The sequence below is a fragment of the Asterias rubens genome, chromosome 18 (genome assembly GCF_902459465.1).
Source record: "Asterias rubens chromosome 18, eAstRub1.3, whole genome shotgun sequence".
Taxonomy (NCBI): domain Eukaryota; kingdom Metazoa; phylum Echinodermata; class Asteroidea; order Forcipulatida; family Asteriidae; genus Asterias; species Asterias rubens.
The window spans coordinates 90,331-109,805 of record NC_047079.1 but is presented as its reverse complement, the minus strand read 5'-3'; the positions used below and the strand labels follow the sequence as shown (position 1 = coordinate 109,805).

Sequence of the window (19,475 nt, the reverse complement as noted above, 5' to 3'; positions counted from 1 at the left end):
AAGAAGACACTGTTTTTAGACCTCAGTCTCAGGATCGCGCGAATGGCTGCCAAAATTAAATGTTTCATATTTCTCTCGGGCGGGTAGGATGACCATGGAGGTGGTTGCAAAATTATTATAATTCGGATGTGGATTTTTATTTGCTTCAATAACAGTTAACAGCATGTTTTTGTTAAAGAAGTAAAAAAATATCCCGTCAAGTCCCGTTCTCTCGCACCTCTCTCTCTTGTGTTCCTTGCTCTATGCTTGAATCAAGTCTAAATGTGGCGCAGAAGCGCATGAGCCAGAGTTTACACGCTATAAATAGAAAGTGAGGTACTTGGCCCAGTGGTACGTCACAAACATGCAATTTTCCCCAGATATAAAATTCTTTCGCACAACAAACGTCCGGAATTAATCCTGTCAAAAGTATGTAAATTGGTAAAATAATAAATATCAAGATTTCCCTGTTGTTTATGGTTTCACTTATTGATATTAGTTGTGTTTTGATGACTTTTGGGGAGCACCTCAGGGAGGTGTGCAAAAAGAACTATTTCATTACGCCCGAATATAAACATGGTAATCCGGTTCCTAATGCGCACGCACCATGTTTTTGTGTGTCCCCGTGATAGTGTAGTTATACTAGGCATATGACGTACCATTAATATTAGTGTTGTGCTTGCACCTGAGAGAAAGATAAAATTTGTGTCTCAAAACAGTTTTCTAATTTTGATACCAAAATCGATGACTATGAAGTGGGTTTACAAAGAAGAGCATCCTTTTGAGAAAAGGAGACAAGAGGGCGAAAAAATCCGCAGAAAATATCCGGACAGAGTACCTGTAAGTAAAAGAAAATCAGCAGTGGAATGGTGGAGGGGTTTCTACTTTTGGAATTGACTGTCGGCTGACAATATTCCTTCCGGGATTCTCTTCCTTCCTCCTCCAGTCCAAGACCACCAATGGTCGTGGATTGCTTCTGTTCAAGCATGTCCTTACTCTATGATTCTAGAAACTTTTGAAGGCTAGAAGTAGGTCTGACCATGTGTAGAAATTTCTAACTATAAGTATTTATGTGGACCTGCTGTGCCTGTCATGTGAACTGAATGTTTTCTTTATTTTATGATGTTTTCTTTGTACCGTTTTCTGTTGTGAGACAAAAATCAATTTTTAATTCGATTAGGATGAAACAGATTCACTCATTCAGAGTAGTAATATCTTTTGCAGTCCGAAAAATGGGTGAAAATTTGTGCCACTGGCAGGATTATTGATACAGAAATCTTTCCAATAGTATAATTTTATTATCATCATCTTGCGGGGCCGGGTGCTTTATTTACTTTTTAGACCGACTCAGGCGAAAAAAGGAGTATAGCACTGTGTGCCAGTATTACTAATATTAATACTACCTGGGTCTACTTCCTACATGCAGAAACCTCCCTGGAGCGTAGAGCCAGTAACTCTCCCCTGAATAAACATATTTAAACCACTCATCAAATAATACCAGTCAACACGCCCCCAGCCCAGCAAAGTTGCCCACTACAATTCGCCCCCAGCAAAGTTGCCCACTACAAAGTCGCCACCCTCACTTACAAAGTCGCCCCCTGTCAAAGTCACCCATCACAAAGTCGCCCCCTGACAGAGTCTCCCCCAAACAAAGTCGCCCCCCCCCCCCGACACAGTGAACAAAGGCGCGGCACCCACAGAGCGGGCTAGCGTGAAGGGATAGATCACCGGGACCTTGGGACCCGTCTGGGCCCGGGCGTGACCAGCCATAACCCATGGGCTTTGTTATGTTGCGAGATGATGCTCTGAGATGAGGGTGGTTGTGAATTGAATAAGTGAACTTCACAGGTTTGCGGCATTTGTTGTACTTTGCATTTCACTGGATTGCACTCCATGAGCCATTTCCTTTCCCACTCCTCGCATTGAGGACACAGGTTCTGCTTGAGGTGGGTGGCATCATCTCTAATGACATGGTAGATAGCACCGTCGTCAGCAAATAGTCAAGCAAGGGATTCTTCAGAAATACAGTCATCTGGGAGGTCATTTATATAGGCCAAGAATAGAAGGGGGCCATGGATGGTACCCTGTGGCACACCAGGAACTGTGAATTTTCATCATTCAACTACAGGAAGTTTTGTTGTGTCCAATGTCAAATCTCTTGGATGCATTTCTAACTCTTGCAATAGTAGTTGCGATAACGTAACCCTCCTACCGACGGCTGCCAGGCCGGAGGGTTCTGAGTTTGTTACGAGCGGAAACGGTTGATCTGGTCCAACACGTACAATTTCAACAGCTAGTCACCAGATTTGCCCCATTATTACCTCTTTCAGAAATCATGACACAAATTCTGAGGGTACGAACTTTATCTGCAAAGTCTAATGCAGCCTGCCATAATACTCAACACCATTTAGGAAATATTTCGAAGAAAAATGGACAAAAACTTACCAGATCCCGGAGCGAAATCCCAGGTTCATATTTTGAACCTGTCGCATCGCTTTGCAAACGCATTATTTTGTTGTTGGGCTAAACCATTCTCTAAAAGGGGTGTTACAATGTTGCAGTGCTACAGTGCGTGGGCCCCATTATGAGTGAACGGCGTGCAATGCAAACGAACAGCGTGCAGTTTGGAATATCTCCTTGTCCAGGTTTGGTTTCTTGATGCCGCTTGTTGTAGGAAACTTTGAGGCTATCTTGGAAACAATTGGAGCTGAGAGGTTCGTTTACAAGATTATATATTTCAATGTTTGCCTAATCATGGATGTCGACACTGGATCCAGCTCTGGATTTTGAAGGAGCCTTCATAATTATTCGAATCTCAGCAACAGTGGCAGGCTCAAACACAGATAGTCTACACTCTGGATGAAGATTTGGCATTGTCCGCAGTAGGTCGTAATGGACTGATGAAAATAATGAGTGGATGTCTGAAATCTTTGTGGTAAAGAATTCCTGGAATTCATTCTCCAAGCCCTGACCATTGTAGGTGGACGGAAGGACAAGGGTTTTCAGTTTGAGCAACTTGGAACTTACCAGTTATCTTGAGGAGCTTCCTTTGATCTCCTGAGGATTGCTGTACTTGGGATGAATAATGGGTGATCTTTGCCTGGTTGGTCAAATTCCTGACTACTTTACGCTGGTTGCGATATTCTTGTCCTTGTACTTTAATTAATTTTCCACCATTTCCACTCGAGTTGACGACAAATCTTTCTTGCTTTACGAAAATCATCATTGAACCAGGAAACTTTAGTTTGGACCTTGACTGATCTTGTTTCCTTTAAGGTGCATATTTATCTAAAAGGTCACGGACACCACTCTCATTTACTTTTACTTTTACTTTTTTCAACGATTGCAGGTGATTGTAGAAAAGGCAGCCAAGGCACGTATTGGAGATCTGGACAAGAAGAAGTACCTGGTACCCTCAGATTTAACAGGTAAATTATGAATGTCATTTTGAACTTTGACATGACATGTAGAAAAGCAGTTCCTCTAAGACAAGTATTATTTTAAGACGAGAAATCAGGGCCCAATTTCAAGGCTTTGTTAATTGCCAAATTCTGCGATTGCGATTGCATTCTCCGCTTACGTGCAAGCACCGAATTTCTGTGCTGGCTGTGTAAGCGTAGAATGTCTAGTAACATGGAATATGCATGCGCACAAGCCAAAAATCCCTGCTAATCCAGGAAATACGCTTGCCATAAGCACAGAATTCCCTTATTCCGTAAGCTCTGATTTTGTGCTTACGGTAAGCAGAGCCATGAAATTGGGCCCTGGTTAGGAAGACTGTGGAGAAAAGCATTGCCGTTGTACGTTCATTGTACATGTATGTACCTGATCAGCTGTGTTTCTCTCATTTCTTTAAGTACATACATGTAAGCTTGGGCGATCTCCATTTATTTTATTCACGATATATCGCAGACAATATATCGCGATATTCGATATAATCGCGATTAATGAAATTTGACATCTTCAGTCTTAAAACTCCAAGTGAAAGTTGTAGAAGAGACGGTCCTAGCATAAGAGAGGTGTTCTAATAACCTATTCTTCTGGTTTTACTCCAAACCTATGGGGTGCAAGATGTCTCAGCTAGCAAATACATCGCGATATTTATTCGATATATCGCGATTAGCGATATTTCGATTAAAACCAAATCCATCCGATATCAAAATCATGTCCAAATTAATATCGCGATATTCGATAATATCGTGATATCGCCCAAGCTTACATACATGTAGTAATAGCTGATGGAACGTACAATGTAAGTGCTACATTGTACCTTGTGTTGTTTAGAGCAGTTATAGTGACACTGTGAGGGGATTAGCCAGTGTTTCAGCAAGGTTGGATGGCAGCAGATCGCCTGATCATTATTAAATTAAAACTAAGCTCTGCAAACCTATCGATATTCACAGAACAGCACTTTTACTGGGGTCCCATGCTTAATTTTTGCTACATTTTGTAAAACGTAGCAAAGTATGACAAGAGAACTTTGACAGTAGAAAAGATTGTTGTCCTTTCACACGAGGTACATTTTGTAAAATTTTACAACCATGCTACATATTAGCAAAGAACCCTTGCTAAGTTTCTCTCATGTGAAAGGGGCTTTAGAGATGCTTTTGGGTTTAGATTGATTACAATACAAGTTTTTCTGATTTGTGTGAATTCTTTACTCTGCTCTCCAGTTGGACAGTTCTATTTTCTGATCAGAAAACGGATTCAGCTACGCCCTGAGGATGCACTGTTCTTCTTTGTCAACAATGTAATTCCTCCAACAAGCGCCACCATGGGTCAACTTTATCAGGTCAGTATACTCATACATGCATTAGAAACAACTAAAATATTTTAGCATACGGGATACATTTCTATGTTTTGCTGAAATACTATTAAATCAACAAATATGCAAGCAGATCCTGTTCACTAGGCTTGATGAAGTCCCCTTCATTTCTCCTCAAATAAACTTCACTGGTGGCAAATATAAGGAATAAACCCCTCAAAAGTTTAGACTGTTTTCAATCTCCTATTTTTCAGTTATTGGTCACTTGCTTAGATTATGCCACAATGTAGACAACAATACCACATTTGCAACAATCACTTTTTTTTAAGGGCTCAGCAGATCTGTGATTGTTAGAGAGTCTCACATAAATTTCCATTTCTTGGCTGTTTATCAAGTTATTAAGTGTGTCGGTAACTGATTGTCTGATTAAAGAGCCATCTGCCTTAATGAACTGCCAATTTTGAACACAAAGCTCTCGCAGACGGCCTATAGTTTCCAAGTGATGCTAGGGTGAAGAACTGGTCTTTTGAGTCGTTTTCTTCTTTTGGACGCTCATTTTGCCCTCTGTCTTTGACATAAATGTTTTTGCAGAATTTGACCCAAAGTTTTTAGATGGAATCATAACTCCAAATAATGTCGCAACTTGCTAATATAGGAAACACCAGCTTCAACCTGCCATGTAGAACAGTCCTTTCCAAAATTGGATTAACATGGCATTATTTATAATGTTTGGAGTAGACACCAAATAACCACTTTGATGAAGTGATCAGTACCAAAGACTTAGTGTTTGCGAGATTGGAAACAGAAACACTCATAAATGTGCAGATTTGGAATGCTTTGTTTGAGAGACAACTCCCGCTCCTTCCTTGCTCGGCCCCCAAATTAAAAGGATTGCTACAAATGTAGTGTTGTTGTGAAGAGGAAGGAATGTGTTTCTACTGTTATGTGCCCTGATGTGAACAAGTCACATATAACCAAAATATAGGTGATTGGAATTGTTTTTGCGGGCCTTACTTGTACATCTCAAAGGCTAGATAAAAGAGTTGGTAGTAAGTATCTCAAAGCCCTCAAGGTTAGGTAAGATGTTTACAACCATCGTAATACATCTTACCTCACTTTGAGGGCTTTGAGATACTAACTACCAGCGGTTGATCCTTTGATCTGTTGCTTTAATCTTCATGAGTGTGTTAATAACACTCTCATAGAATGAACATTGGCAATTTATGTGCAGTAGTAGGCACACATTTACAGTAGCATTGTAAAGTTTGATAAATGAAACCATTGAATTTTAATACTTATGTCTGTCTTTATTTTGATGGAAAAGAAAAAAATGAACGGTCTGTTTTATTGATTCCTTTCCAAATTGCATATTGCAGGATCACCATGAAGAGGACTTCTTTCTGTACATTGCCTACAGTGACGAGAGTGTTTATGGAGCCTAGACAAGATAAACATCTTGTAACTTATAACTGAAAACAAACACTTAATGTTCATCTTAGCCAACTGCAACATCTCCTCTTCAAAGGCTCATATAAACTTAAATCTGGATTCTTTACACATTGTATTTTCTCGATTTCACATTTAAAAAGGTATTCTTCATCACCAACTCATACTGTACTACATGAACATGGATGTGCACATTGCTGTGTTAAAAAGAAGACATTTTCCAGATGGTAAAAGGCATCAAAATGTCTCTAATTAGTGCTGGATGCTACTATGCTCCCATATTCATGTAAATCTTTTACAACTGACTGGATAAAGACAAGATTATGTTACATGAGACGATGCAACCTGTCAAATGGTATTAATTAACACAACCTGTTAACATGTTTGATATAATATTTCTATACTCTGCACATTTGTTTTCTGAAGTGGGCGTTAAGGATACAGTTTGGTTTTTTTGTTTGTTTGGGGTTTTTTTTGGGGGGGGGGGGGGGGCAGAGGGGTTAACTTGCCAGAAACTTTGCACAGATCAAAAAATAAACATTAATTTGTTAATCATATGTACCAGGTATTAAACCTTTTTGCTTTCTCTGTCCACTTCATGTTCTTGCGCCCAATTTTTCCCAACTGTTTGAATTTGGGAAACCAGTGGCCCCCCCTTTCCATCGGGTTGTATGCCTTGATGTTCCTCTGATGTTCCTAAAGCTCCCTTTCCTTGGTAATGATCAAATTAATGGGCAGAAGGAAATTTAACTTATTGGTACTTACAATCATCACCATAGCAAATGCCCTTGGCTCTTTGTTCCAACTTGAAGGATTCTTTACGGATTTTCTCATTAGTTGGAAACTTTTCCAAATTCACACACAGTTCACAATTTATTGTTTTTACCGCTTTAATTAGAATCTATTATTTCACTTCATTGTCAAAACCGAAAGTTAGTTCCAAAGTAAGAAGAAATATTATTACACAGATGAAAAAAAAACATTGCGCAAAAGGAGAGCAAGCAGTAATTTGTTCAGTTGATTCTGTTTTCTTTGTAAAATAAATTTTAGAGTGCTAGATACCTGTTATTTTAAATTTTATTAAATCTGTTTATTTATGACTATATTATATTGTGTATTATAATCATGTTTTACGTGTCTTAAATCTGCAAATTGAACTTTTCAAAATAAACATTTGTCAAATTTGGGCTTAAAGATTAGGATTTTTTTTTTGAATGGGTGCAATGTCTCAAGTAGCATCTGTTTGACTTCACTCAAAATTGTTTGTACAAGACATGACTTTCAACCTGTCTTCCTAAAGGTTATAATTTTCAATCGCAAACAATTTTGAGGTGATAATAGGGAGGTTCAGCTGCACGTTACACGAGCAAATACGTGAACATGAACGTCAGAAAATTGTGTTGTTAAAGTCGTACGTTCTAAGCATACGTGAAGTTACCATATTTGTTCACGTCGGGTACAAACGTGCAGACGCCATACGTGAGCAAGAAAAGCCCTCAGTGGTGATGTCACCTCGAAACAACACTTTTTTGGACGTTCCTGTTCATGTGTAAATCTCGCTAATATGTTAGCACAAAACTCGTCACGGTATCATCAAGTGTGCTGTTGAATTCCTGTTTAATAGAGTTTATAAAATGCTGATCTTGGAACTATTTAAGGGTATCCTATCCCTCTACTTAGACATTTAGTGATTTATGATGAATGGTTTTAATAACGATTTAAGGCACTGCATTGGGGAGTAACCATACATCTGTATCAACATGTGTATTTGTTGGGCGGTATCGTCATACTATCCACCCAAATCAATGGGTGGCAACATTTTGAGATTCAAATAATTTAGACAAGATGGAGGGGCTATAGCCAGAGATTTCCCCCTTTGGGCAGGCTTTTATTTCACCAAGTTTTTGCCGTGCTGAATTGCTCTGATGTGTCATAATTATTTCCCTTATACTCTGTGGTAAGAGATGAAAAGTGGGACAAGTTCTATCAGAACAAGGTCGTCTCAAAACTTCCAAATCCAGTGAACAGCTAAACAGCACATCTGAATTTCATAGAGCTGCTTAGCGGTCGATTATGTGCTTACTGTGTGATTTTCCATTTCATAGCACTGCTAACTGAAGCACACAAAAGGGCATGCTTATCTGCTGGTGCTTACTTCACACACAAAAATGACATCACAATGCAAATCCATGGTAAATGCGCAATATTGCCGCCTAATTTGTCTGCTAACCTGTGAAACACACTTGCACCGTAGGAAATTTTGTCTGCTGGGCGGCGCTATGAAATTGGGCCCATGCGTCCAAGTAGTAAAATGGTGTTACTGTGAACTTACTGTAATGATATAGACACTTAATGAAAATTTGCACTGTAAATAATTATACAAATAATAGCTTTGCTTTTATTATTGAGGGATATAAGAAATGTTATAAATGTGATTAATTAGTACAAGCAGTGTTTGGTATTATTTAAGTAGATTGGTGACCAAACATTTTAACCATTAATTAAAAGGAGTTTTACGTGAGAAATTTAACAAACATGCTTGTCATGTTAAATACTTAACGCTCTAATTATGTTCTAAATAACATGGTTGTATTGATATTAGTTAAATAAAGATATTGCTTCAAAGCAAGTGCAGGTGTGAGTGCAGGTGTGTAATGGACAAACAAATTGTAACACCCAAAGTATTGCGAATTGGGCATGTCTCCAAATGCAGAAGTCGCTCACGGAACCCTATTTTGAACAATCTGCCCTGTCAACATACACTTTCCAGAGTCATTCTGATACGTTGGATGCTCCATCACGAGTGTCATGTGCACGTACTGACCATGATTTGGGAGGACCATAGCCTAGAGGTGGAAATAAGATTTCTCTACTTCCATGTTTTATCTTCCCATGGGTTTGGTCCCAAATGATGACTTGGCTAATTATTTTTGTGTCCTTGAAATATTTGTGACAGTCAAATAATATTAATTTTGTGTCAACAAAATATATTGCTAGGGAAGGACAAATTTCAGGGGGGGGGGGGGGGGGGGTACAAAATACTTTTTTTATTGTTCGTTTGATATCATGGACCTCCCCGTTGCAGACAACCAGACAGGGCCCAGTTTCATAGCGCTGCTAAGCACAACAATTTGCTTAGCATGAACTTTCTGCCTTGATAAAAACAGATTAATGTACAAACCAATTTTCCAAGTGATTTTCATGATTGAGCAAACAGCCGAATGCCAGTAACAAGCAATATGCAACAATGAAAATTTTGTTGGAAATCCTGAAATGTCATCCTAAGCAAATTTTTGTGTCTACAAAATAAGCTCTATGAAATTGGGCCCAGATTACCACTACGACCAGCAAAAGCAGATAGATTACGGTCGTGTCCGAAACGGCGACTTCGGCTACAGCTACGGCTAGATCGCCCGCGTCTGCCTATTCTTCAATACTAGGTAGACGCGCTGATCTAGACGTAGCTGTAGCCGAAGTCGTCGTTTCGGACACGGCCTAACCTCCTTGGTTGATAGAGGGCGCTATATCGGAAAAACAGAGTTTAGTTTTCGCTGTGTTGTTTGTGTATAAACAAATGAATAGACTCCCGTCTTCTGCTGCCGCCCCATCGTAGGTGCAGGTCGACTGCGTATTAACAGTGCACACAACTAATTAACAGTAATGTAATGTTTTTCGAGGTAAGGATACTTTCTTTTTGCGGTTCTGCATATTATGAAGGCTAAATTGATTTAATGAAGCCTTCAAAAACGCCCATCCAATTCTCACACAAACTTCTGCAAAATTACTGAAGTGAATGCAATGGCAATGGGAGTAGCAAAAAGCAAAGTCAATGTTGTTTGACCGCGGTACTACACTCTCTGACACTAGCTAGGCTAGATGAGCATGCAGAAATGAATGTTCGAATATCCTGTGGTAAGCATTCATTTCTGCATGCTCATCTAGCCTAGCCAGTGTCAGAGAGTGTAGTACCGCGGCTACTGCAACTACTGCAGCTGGTAATTTGTTCCAGTCAAGACTCTCTCGTCTCTGTGTGATTGTGTCTCTGTGTGATTGTGTCCTAATACAAATTGCCCAGTCTGTCATTGAACCATCTGAATTTGCCCGTAACCTCGGTGTTATTATGGATTCATCATTGTGCATGAGTAGACATTGTTATAATGTTTGCAAAGGAGCTCTCATGGCTATTAGGAAAATATCACAAATTCGCCGCTACCTGGATGAAGCAACTACTCTTCGTCTTGTTCATGCCTTCGTCACTACTAGACTTGATTCCTGCAATTCACTTCTGTATGGACTCCCCGATAAAGATCTTGCTAAAATTCAACGTGTACAGAACACTGCTGCTCGCCTCGTTTCTTGTCTGCCTCGTTCTCACCATATTACACCTGTACTAATGCAATTGCATTGGCTCCCAGTTAAGTTTCGAACAGTTTACAAAATTCTTCTGTTAACTTTCAAGGCTCAAACATGTCAATCTCCTGCTTATTTATCTGAACTTGTTCATCATTATTCCCCTACTCGGACTTTACGATCATCTCAACAGTCATTGCTTTCTGCTACTAGAGCTTCTTCCATTTTTTATGGCCACAGATCTTTTTCTTACGCAGCACCGTTTCTTTGGAATAGTCTTCCAGTGCATATTCGCCAAGCTAATACTTTACAATGTTTTAAGTCCTTGTTGAAAACTCATTTGTTTAAAGCTTCTTTTTTGTAATTTGCCTATTTGTATCTTGTATCTTTCTCTAATTGTTTATTTTATTGTTTCTTTAATGCGCTTAGAGGCTTTTGCATTAGGCGCTTTACAAATGTCTTATTATTATTATTATTATTATTATTATTAATGTCTTATGAAGTTATTCTGACGAATATAGTGAGGAGTGATGGCCTACTGCATGCGTTCCTCCATCTTCAAGTCATGGCACCTTCCCTTTACATTTCTTGACATGTCAACAAGCTTTATGATTACCCTGGAGCCCATGCATCACTTTGAATACTTGTAAGAGGTCACCCTGCAGTCTTCCTGTAGGCAAGCGTTGGGAGATCAAGGAGTACTACATTATAGTAGCCTTGATGGCAAATCCCTTAACTTTGGTTGCCCTCCGTTGCACCTTTTCTAACTTGTTATTGTCTCTATTCAAGTATGGGCACCAAACGCTGTTGGCATATTCCAGATGTGGGTGAACCATCCCATGGTCTTGTATATAGTTGCGATAACGTAACCCTCCTGCCGACGCCATCGGCAGGAGGGTTACATTATCGCAACTATCTTGTATATTGCCTTAAGAGTCTCCTCATCCATGTAATCAAAAGTCCATTTTAAAGCCGTCGGACCCTTTCGGTACAGAAAGAAAAAAAAAAGTTCACAGATTTACAAATAATTTACAGGGTTTACAGAAGGTAATGGTGAAAGACTTCTCTTGAAATATTAGTCCATGAAATGCTTTACTTTTTGAGAAAACGGTAAAACAATATAAATTCTCGTTAGCGAGAATTACGAATTTGTTATAAACATGTCATGACACTGCGAAACGCGCGAAAACAGGAGTGGGTTTTCCCGTTATTTTCTCCCGACTCCGATGTCTGATTGAGCCTAAATTTCCACAGGATTGTTATTTTATATATAAGTTGTGATACATGAAGTGTGGGACTTGGACAATACTGTTTACCGAAAGGGTCCAATGGCTTTAATACACCTAGTCTAGAAAGAACTTGAGTTGCCTTGTATGCTTAATTGCTCCAATGTGCAATACTGAAGGTTAGTCATGTTAGTGACTTGTCAAACAGAACACCAAGATCCTTTGCAACTTGAATTTCTTTCAAATTCTGGAGTGGTTTCCTTCTGACACTGTGTAAAGTGACTCTGTCAACCCCTTTCCCAAAGTGCAGTACTCCACACTTAGCAATATTGAATTGTAGCTGCCATTTTGAGGACCAGTCACCCAACCAGTTTAGGTCTTCTCCTGTAACTTATGACTGTCGTCTCGTCTTCTTCGTTGACTGGGGTGAAGATCTTGGTGTCATCCGCAAACATTACAAGACTGGAAACTACATTTGGTAGGTCGTTATAAAAAGTATTGGTCCAAGAACACTGCCCTGTGGGATCCCATTCCTCACACTAGCCCAGTCGGATTTCTCATTGCTTTCTTCCAACCAGAAACTTTCGATCACCAAATCAGCTGACCACCAATTCCATTCGCTCATGGCCTTCTTCAGGTGTCAGGAGGCCGAATGTGGAACCGAGTCAAATGCGTTCTGGAAATCTAGATGCACTACATCAATACCTCCAACACTGTCAAAGTGTCATACTGCAGGCCTACTCATTTTTAAAATGTTGATGTTGCATCTTCATATCAGAGGAAGATACAAATGTCTGTTTGAATGCCTTGATCTTAATGTTACCAGAAGTTGGGATTCATAGGAGTGCTCTCGCGGAATCTGCTGGACAATAAGTAAGGCCTCTAATATGTTCTAAGTTTCGCAGTGAATCGTGAATCGTAATTCATGATGTGATTAAATTTGATGTGTTCCAATAAGTCTGCAGTAAACCAATGTTTAGGAAAACTGGATAGTTTGATGGTAGCTAACGATCTCCTTTTGTTCAACAGACCTGTAATAAATGCCGTCTGCTAGTCAGTGGGTAGGCTGCCTGTGTGTAAACTCTGATTGAACAATTCTTGAAGGAGAGGGACAATTTGACGTGCACATTATTTCAGTTTCAGTATCCGAATCGGCATGTTGTCTGGTCTAGATGCTATATTTGTGTTAAGCTGGAGAAGGAGTTTTAAGATATAATCACACTAAGTAAAAAAAACCAGTAGAAATTGCTGGTAAATTTTCTCCCCCATTGTAGGGATGTCAAAAAGCAGGCTCCTGGGTAAAGACTGACTTGAAGTAGTTTGATAAGACATTGGTTATTCCTCGTGGGTCAGATACTGTGCTATCACAATGGGCTGATCCACATCTGGGGACGATTTCACAAAGCAATAAAATTCATCGCAAGACAAATTTTCAGTATCACCATAGTGATTTGTATTGTGACATCACGTTTTACTAAGCAACTTTGTTGGTTTGCAGTAACGATCAATCTTAGATATTTGTGAAAGCGGCCCCAATATCAACATAATTTTTATTTGAAATGTCTTCTTGTTGTTATCTTCGTTACGGCTGATGTCAGCTCAATTTGAGTATTTTGAGCTTGACAGAGAGGTTTGTTTTATTGGTTTCTGAATTCACGAAACTTCTTTCATAGTCCATGATTACCTTAAGGTGATACCGTGGAAGTGTCGTGGCCGAGCGGTTAAGAGCACTGACTTCAAACTCTGGTGTTTCTGATCAGTAGAGTGTGGGGTTGAATCCCCAGCCGTGACACTGTGTCCTTGAGCAAGACACTTAACCATTGCTTCATCCTTTGGATGGGACGTAAAGCCGTTGGTCCCATGTGTTGTGTAACGCATGTAAAAGAACCCAGTGCACTTATCGAAAAGAGAAGGGGGTTCGCCCCGGTGTTCCTGGTTGTGGCTGCTTAATGCGCCATAGCACCTTGTAAACCCTTATTAGGTGCTAAATAATTGGGTCTCAGAATTCATCACTACAACTACCTATCTTTCTGAAAGTTTGTATATCTCAGCGCCTTGAGTACCTTGTTTGGTAGATACGTGCGCTATATAAGACTGTGGTATTATTATATTATTATTATTCTTTGCCATTTAGAGTCTTTCTTGTTCTTTTCACATTTTGTGTAAAAAAGTAGGGGCCATTGCCCGACACAGGCATTCCTTGCCAAATTCTTCTCTTGAATTAGCTACGTGCTCTCTTTTCAAGCTCCTTAAGCCTCCGCTCGGTGTCTTAGTCGTTACAGGCTTTCCTGGTATAGGCTCTCTAGGTTGTTCTGTCTGTTGCCAGGTTACACCAGGTGGTAAGGGAGGACATCCTATTTTGTGTCCTTCTGAAAACGTCCTCAAGCTCACTGTAAAATAGGGCTTTCACTGGTCTCTGACGGTTCATTCTGTGGATGTGTCCAACCCATCGCAGCTGGCACCGCATCCATACTATCTCAAAGTCATCGACCTTTGCCACCGTCAAGATGTCATCATTTGGAACAAAATCTTTTCATCTGATCAGGAAAATTTGGCGAAGGTGATGAAGTTGGACTGTTCTTTAGTGTTGTTAGTGTGTAGTGTTCTGTTAAACTACTGGGTGTTACAATCTTGTATTACTCGTCTTGCTTGGTATCATACAATGTAGTAGGCTTGTGTATATGACGTGATGATTTTCCCAGTTCACATCCGGGAGGTTGAAGGCTCTGTACTATCATATTTGACAGATGGAGTAAGTGTTATTAATAAATAAATTTATTTGACAAATTAGAAAGAATTGCAGAGACCATTTGATGACAACTATTTGGAAGCCCTGTCCCTGCTATGAACTTAGCTGCTCATGGTTGTGACTCCATCTTGATTTCACAATGAATCTGTTGAATTCTACACCAGCTGGGGTCGATTTCACAAAGAGTTGGGACTAGTCCTAACTTAGGACTAGTACCTAGGAGATAGTAAAAACGCATGGCTAGTCCTAAGTTAGGATGAGTAACTCTTCCTAACTCGAGATAAGACTAGTCTTAACTCTTTGTGAAATCCACCCCAGAAGACATTTGTTTTTCCATTTCCTACAGGATTCATTGTAACTCGTCAAAGCGGTCACAGCCATGGTGCATGTTTTATCCTGCCATCAGTTTGCTGGTGATCCGAAGGTGCTGACTCCATCTCAAGAACCTTTGGCCATTTTTGCATCACCAACTCAGATGTTTGTAGCCACAGTGCAGCACAGTATCAATGTGTATAGCTTAGTTGAACACGGATCACTTCAGCATAGCTTTACAACAGCTGGGCTCGTCAAACAGGGTGTTTACTGCACCACTGGTTAGTTAACCCAAAAATCATCCATTTACTGAAGAAATAAACCACTCTTAATTTTTCAAGTTGGTTTTAAAGACACTGGACACCTTTGGTTATTGTCACAGACCAGTCCTCTCACTTAGTGTATCTCAACATAATAAAATAACAAAAATTTAGACTCAATTGGCCATCAAAGTTGCGAGAGAACAACAGAAGAAAAAATACCCTTGTCGCACAAGTTGCGTGCTTTTAGAGGCCTTGATTTCAAGATCTTAGCTGAGGTCTCAAATTCTTTAAAATGTTTAATGGAGAAATTACTTCTTTCTTAAAAACTCTGTTACTTCACAATGTTTTATGCTATGAACAGCTCTCCATTGCTCAATACCAAGTAAGTTTTTATGCTAACAATTACTTTGTGTAAATACCAATAGTGTCCACTGCCTTTAAAAACTAACGTTAATATCCAGTAATCCAATCTTTGAACTTAAGGGTATGGATAGAAGTCAACTTGTTTGAGTCAAACTGGTGAAAATTAATCAGTTTCTGGAGTATTTAGGTCCTACTCACACAACAATAGCTGGTTGACATCTGAACAACTGGCATAGTTTCCGAAATTGCGGGATGTTATTATTGGTCAGGTGAGGCGGATCTATGTGATGAGAGAGGTCGTGTGACTGACTTGCTTAATTCGTGTTGCACAGGGGCTTATTGGTCAGTACACAATGCAAGACATAGAAAAAACCCAACAACTTATACACGGTTGAATAACTGTGCAGTATACATGTACACTACTAACTTTAATGCAAACTACTTGTTGAAGAGTTGCTTATTAACTGATTACTTTGAAGATGAAAAGGTCAATATTGATGCATGTACTTGTTGGAGGTCCCTACTATCTCCAAATTAATCTTGAAAAGATGTACAAAGTGCATAAAACTCCTCCTCCTTTTCCTAACAAATATTAGAAAGCAGCGTTTATAAATGTTCTAGCTACTTTTGTCCAAATTATTTGTCTCTAATATTAATTGTGCAAACTGTTATTGATGACCTAGGTAACTACATAGCAGCATTGGAGGTACGTGGAGGCACAAATCAGGCAACATCCATTCGCATTTATTTCAACTGGGAGACGAGTGGCCCTCAAAATGCTGTGCGTGCAAGAGTTGCAGGAGGTGTGTACAAAACTTAAAAAGCAAACAGTCATAAATTGATTCCACCATCCAATACACACTTTAACCATAGTGATCAGTCTTTTTCCACAGGTGGTTAAAGGGACATGTTGCCTTGGTTCGGACCAGTTGGTAGAGGAAAAGCATTTGAAACTGTTTGTTATAAAAAGCACATTGGTTAGAAAGATGTTTTAAAAGTAGAATATAATGATCCACACAAACATGCCTAATAATTGCATGGTTTTCTTTATACGTCGTGAACTAACACGGCACGCAATTTTGTGGAGTAAAAGGAAAACCACACAATTTGGAGGCATATTTGTGTAGATTGTTATATTCTACTTTAAAAACTCCTTTTTAGGAGACATACGCCTTTTGGCGACAGTTATTTTTTTTACTTTTATGCTCTCCTGGGCACCCCACTGTGGTTTTACTTTGTTTTCTTAAATATTTGTAATGTATGTACATGTGCTTGTAAAATGTGATTGCCCGAATAAATATTATTATTATTATTAAAAACATCTTTCTAACCAATATCATTTTTATAACAAACGGTTTCAAATGCTTTTCATAGACCAACTCGTCCGATCCAAGGCAACGTGTTCCTTTAAGTATAGTTCATGTGTAAGCATGAAATGTGACACTTGCGAGGACTACACTTATGTTGCAAACTATGAATGTATGACATGTGGTTCAAACATCAATCTTTTTTGAACAATATCCTTTGGTTTGGTGTAAGTTGACACCTGGGCCTAGTCGTATGGCTCTGCTTACCGCTGAATTCTCCACTTAGGATGCGATTACGTGCAAGCTTTCCCCGCTTACATGCAAGCGCTGAATTTCTGCGCTAGCCTCAAAAGCGTAGAATGCCTAGTAACATTGAGTACGCACGCGCAGAAGCCAAAATTCACCGCTAACCTGTGAAATATGCTTGCCGTAAGCACAGAGTTCCCTGCTTTTGTAAGCGCTGATTCTGTGCTTACGGTAAGCAGAGCCATGACATTGGGCCCTGATGTCGTAGTGATAGCGTCATACTTTGTTGTAAGAATGATGCATAATCCATATGGTATTTTGCCTCCTCAGGAGAAATGCAAACATGTGAAAGAGGATCCACCATAGCAACCTCCAGTTGTGATGTTCAAGAATACCCAAGACAACGAAACCAGTTTGAACTTATTGAAGTCCAAACCCCAACCCCTGCCCAATGCATCAGTTGCTGTCCTGCCACTGGTAACTTGGCTGCAGGAATCAATAACACAGTGTCCATGTACAGGTTTGTCACTCATCAACAAGGGATGCTCTCTGAATGTCCAGACTTTGAGTACCTTATGCAGATACAAGTTGGTCTTGTTGTCAGGGATGTGGCATTATGTGAGGGTATAATCGCATGTCTGGGTACTTGTGAAGTACAAGTCTGTAAAATACGTGTGTGGGATACAAGCGCAGGAAAGCTGACACGAGGGCGGTCTGTCACAGACAATGAAGGGTGTAAAGTATCTAAGTCGAACGGAGGTAAGCGGAGGGTGCCAATGTTGATCAAGCCCCCGCTCTCCTCTCAAGATGGTGATGCTTCATTACACCTAGAAGCTGAGAAATCGTGGACATCATCAACTCCTCTCACAAAGACAGAGTCTCAAATAGCACAACCGTATTTTGTTAGGGATGAAGGAGCTGGTTGTGGTTGGGATTTTGGAATTGAAGCAGTTACCGTGGCAAGTAGCAATACATCTTCAGCTGGTCAGAAGAGGAATATATCTTCAGCTGGTCAGAAGAGGAATACATCTTCAGCTGGTCAGAAGAGGAATCAGGATGTGTAAGTCTCTTTTGATTCAAACTTGAAGGACATGACAAATTATTAATAGTATGCAAAAATGCCTTGAAATGTTATAACTTGTTTCTGTAAATCATTAAAGGGACACGTTGCCTTGGATCGGGCAGGTTGGTCTATGAAAGCGTTTGAAACCATTATAAAATGCATTGGTTGGAAAGATGTTTTAAAAGTAGAATATAATGATTCACACAAAAATGCCTCAAAATTTACAGTTTTCCTTATACGTCATGAACTAACACGGCACGCCATTTTGTGGAGTCAAGTTTTTGACTAAATGGCCCATCGTTTACTTCAGAGGGAGCCATTTCTCACAATAATTTGTACTTTCAACAGCTCTCTATTGCTCGTTACCAAGTAATTATTTATGCTAACAATTATTTTGAGTAATTACCAATAGTGTCCAGTGCCTTGAAGCCGGCTTGATTGTTATCTTGCACTCTCTCTGTGTGCTCTTACATGTAGTGATGATGAAGAAGGTGCTTCAGTGTTATTTCCAACAGTCCAATCAGAAGAGCCTTACTCTGAGGGATCTGTTGACAACTGTGAGATAATTGGACCAATTGGCATGATACAAGGACATCCTGTTCAAATCACAGTCACCAAAAAGAAGCAACCGGAGAAGTAGGTCAAAGTTTAATTTTACAAACGATTTTATTAGGAATACTGTTAACAACTCTGACAGATGTATTCTTCAGATCTCAAAACTCATCAAATTATATGTATTTATTATTTTAATTTAGCCTTTTATAAGTTGCGTTCGATAAGCTTCCCCGGGTTGACCCAGTTCTGCCCCTGGTTCATTGGAATAGCTTTGACGCCATGTCAGGGGCTCACCCGGGTCAGCCCCGAGTACCCTGCTTGTTGAACGGGTCACTTGGGGCTGGCCCGAGGGACATGGCGTCATCACGAGAGGGTGAGTGATCGTTCGATAAGCTCTTGTCAGGGGCTCACCTGAATGAGCACTGCGGGTCGACACAGTAGCTTATCGAACGCACCCATAAAGACTCTGCTTGGCTTGTTATAGGAGGCCATTCAACATTTTTTTGCCTTCTTATAATTTAAGGATAAAGTCATCTTTAACTCAGCTATTGTATCGTCGGTTCATCAAGTTAAATTTGTCTGAGGTGGAAAATGATGATGATAATAGTCTGCATTCACTACAACTGTCACCAACATATGCATCAGGTAACTTTCTTATTATGTGTACAGCTAAAAACTTTTTAAATTTTCTCCAAAATGTGTGTATCTAATTTTAGAGAGCCAACAAGAATGAGGAAATCCATATAATGCAGATGACATTTGTCATATTGTTAGTGGGCAGCTAAGTTGTATTCATTCACAATAATCTGGCAAATCAAATGTTTTGTTTGTATGTAAATGATTTTTACATT

At 39.7% G+C, this 19,475-nt stretch overlaps 2 protein-coding genes across 2 annotated transcripts in view; both read left to right on the top strand.

Moving 5' to 3' along the window:
- Positions 1–619: 619 nt before the first annotated feature.
- LOC117302343 (gamma-aminobutyric acid receptor-associated protein) lies at positions 620–8,831 on the top strand. The gene is made up of 4 exons (XM_033786258.1): positions 620–819; positions 3,329–3,407; positions 4,653–4,771; positions 6,121–8,831. Exons 1-4 carry the CDS (start codon positions 724–726, stop codon positions 6,184–6,186), a joined length of 360 nt encoding a protein of 119 aa, XP_033642149.1. The 5' UTR covers positions 620–723; the 3' UTR covers positions 6,187–8,831.
- A 932-nt stretch (positions 8,832–9,763) lies between these two features.
- LOC117302352 (Hermansky-Pudlak syndrome 3 protein-like) overlaps positions 9,764–19,475 on the top strand; it is a 35,313-nt gene continuing 25,601 nt past the window's right edge. The window contains exons 1-6 of the mRNA XM_033786268.1: positions 9,764–9,867; positions 14,862–15,108; positions 16,137–16,256; positions 17,337–18,066; positions 18,547–18,705; positions 19,148–19,269. Coding sequence (XP_033642159.1) covers positions 14,895–15,108; positions 16,137–16,256; positions 17,337–18,066; positions 18,547–18,705; positions 19,148–19,269 — 1,345 coding nt within the window. The 5' untranslated portion in view covers positions 9,764–9,867; positions 14,862–14,894. The remainder of the gene's footprint in view (positions 9,868–14,861; positions 15,109–16,136; positions 16,257–17,336; positions 18,067–18,546; positions 18,706–19,147; positions 19,270–19,475) is intronic.

Coding starts and splice junctions, on each gene's coding strand:
- LOC117302343 (XM_033786258.1), top strand. CDS start 724: ATGACTATGAAGTGGGTTTACAAAGAAGAGCATCCTTTTGAGAAAAGG. Junction 3,408..4,652: donor GGTACCCTCAGATTTAACAG/GTAAATTATGAA, acceptor TCTGCTCTCCAG/TTGGACAGTTCTATTTTCTG. Junction 4,772..6,120: donor CCATGGGTCAACTTTATCAG/GTCAGTATACTC, acceptor TGCATATTGCAG/GATCACCATGAAGAGGACTT.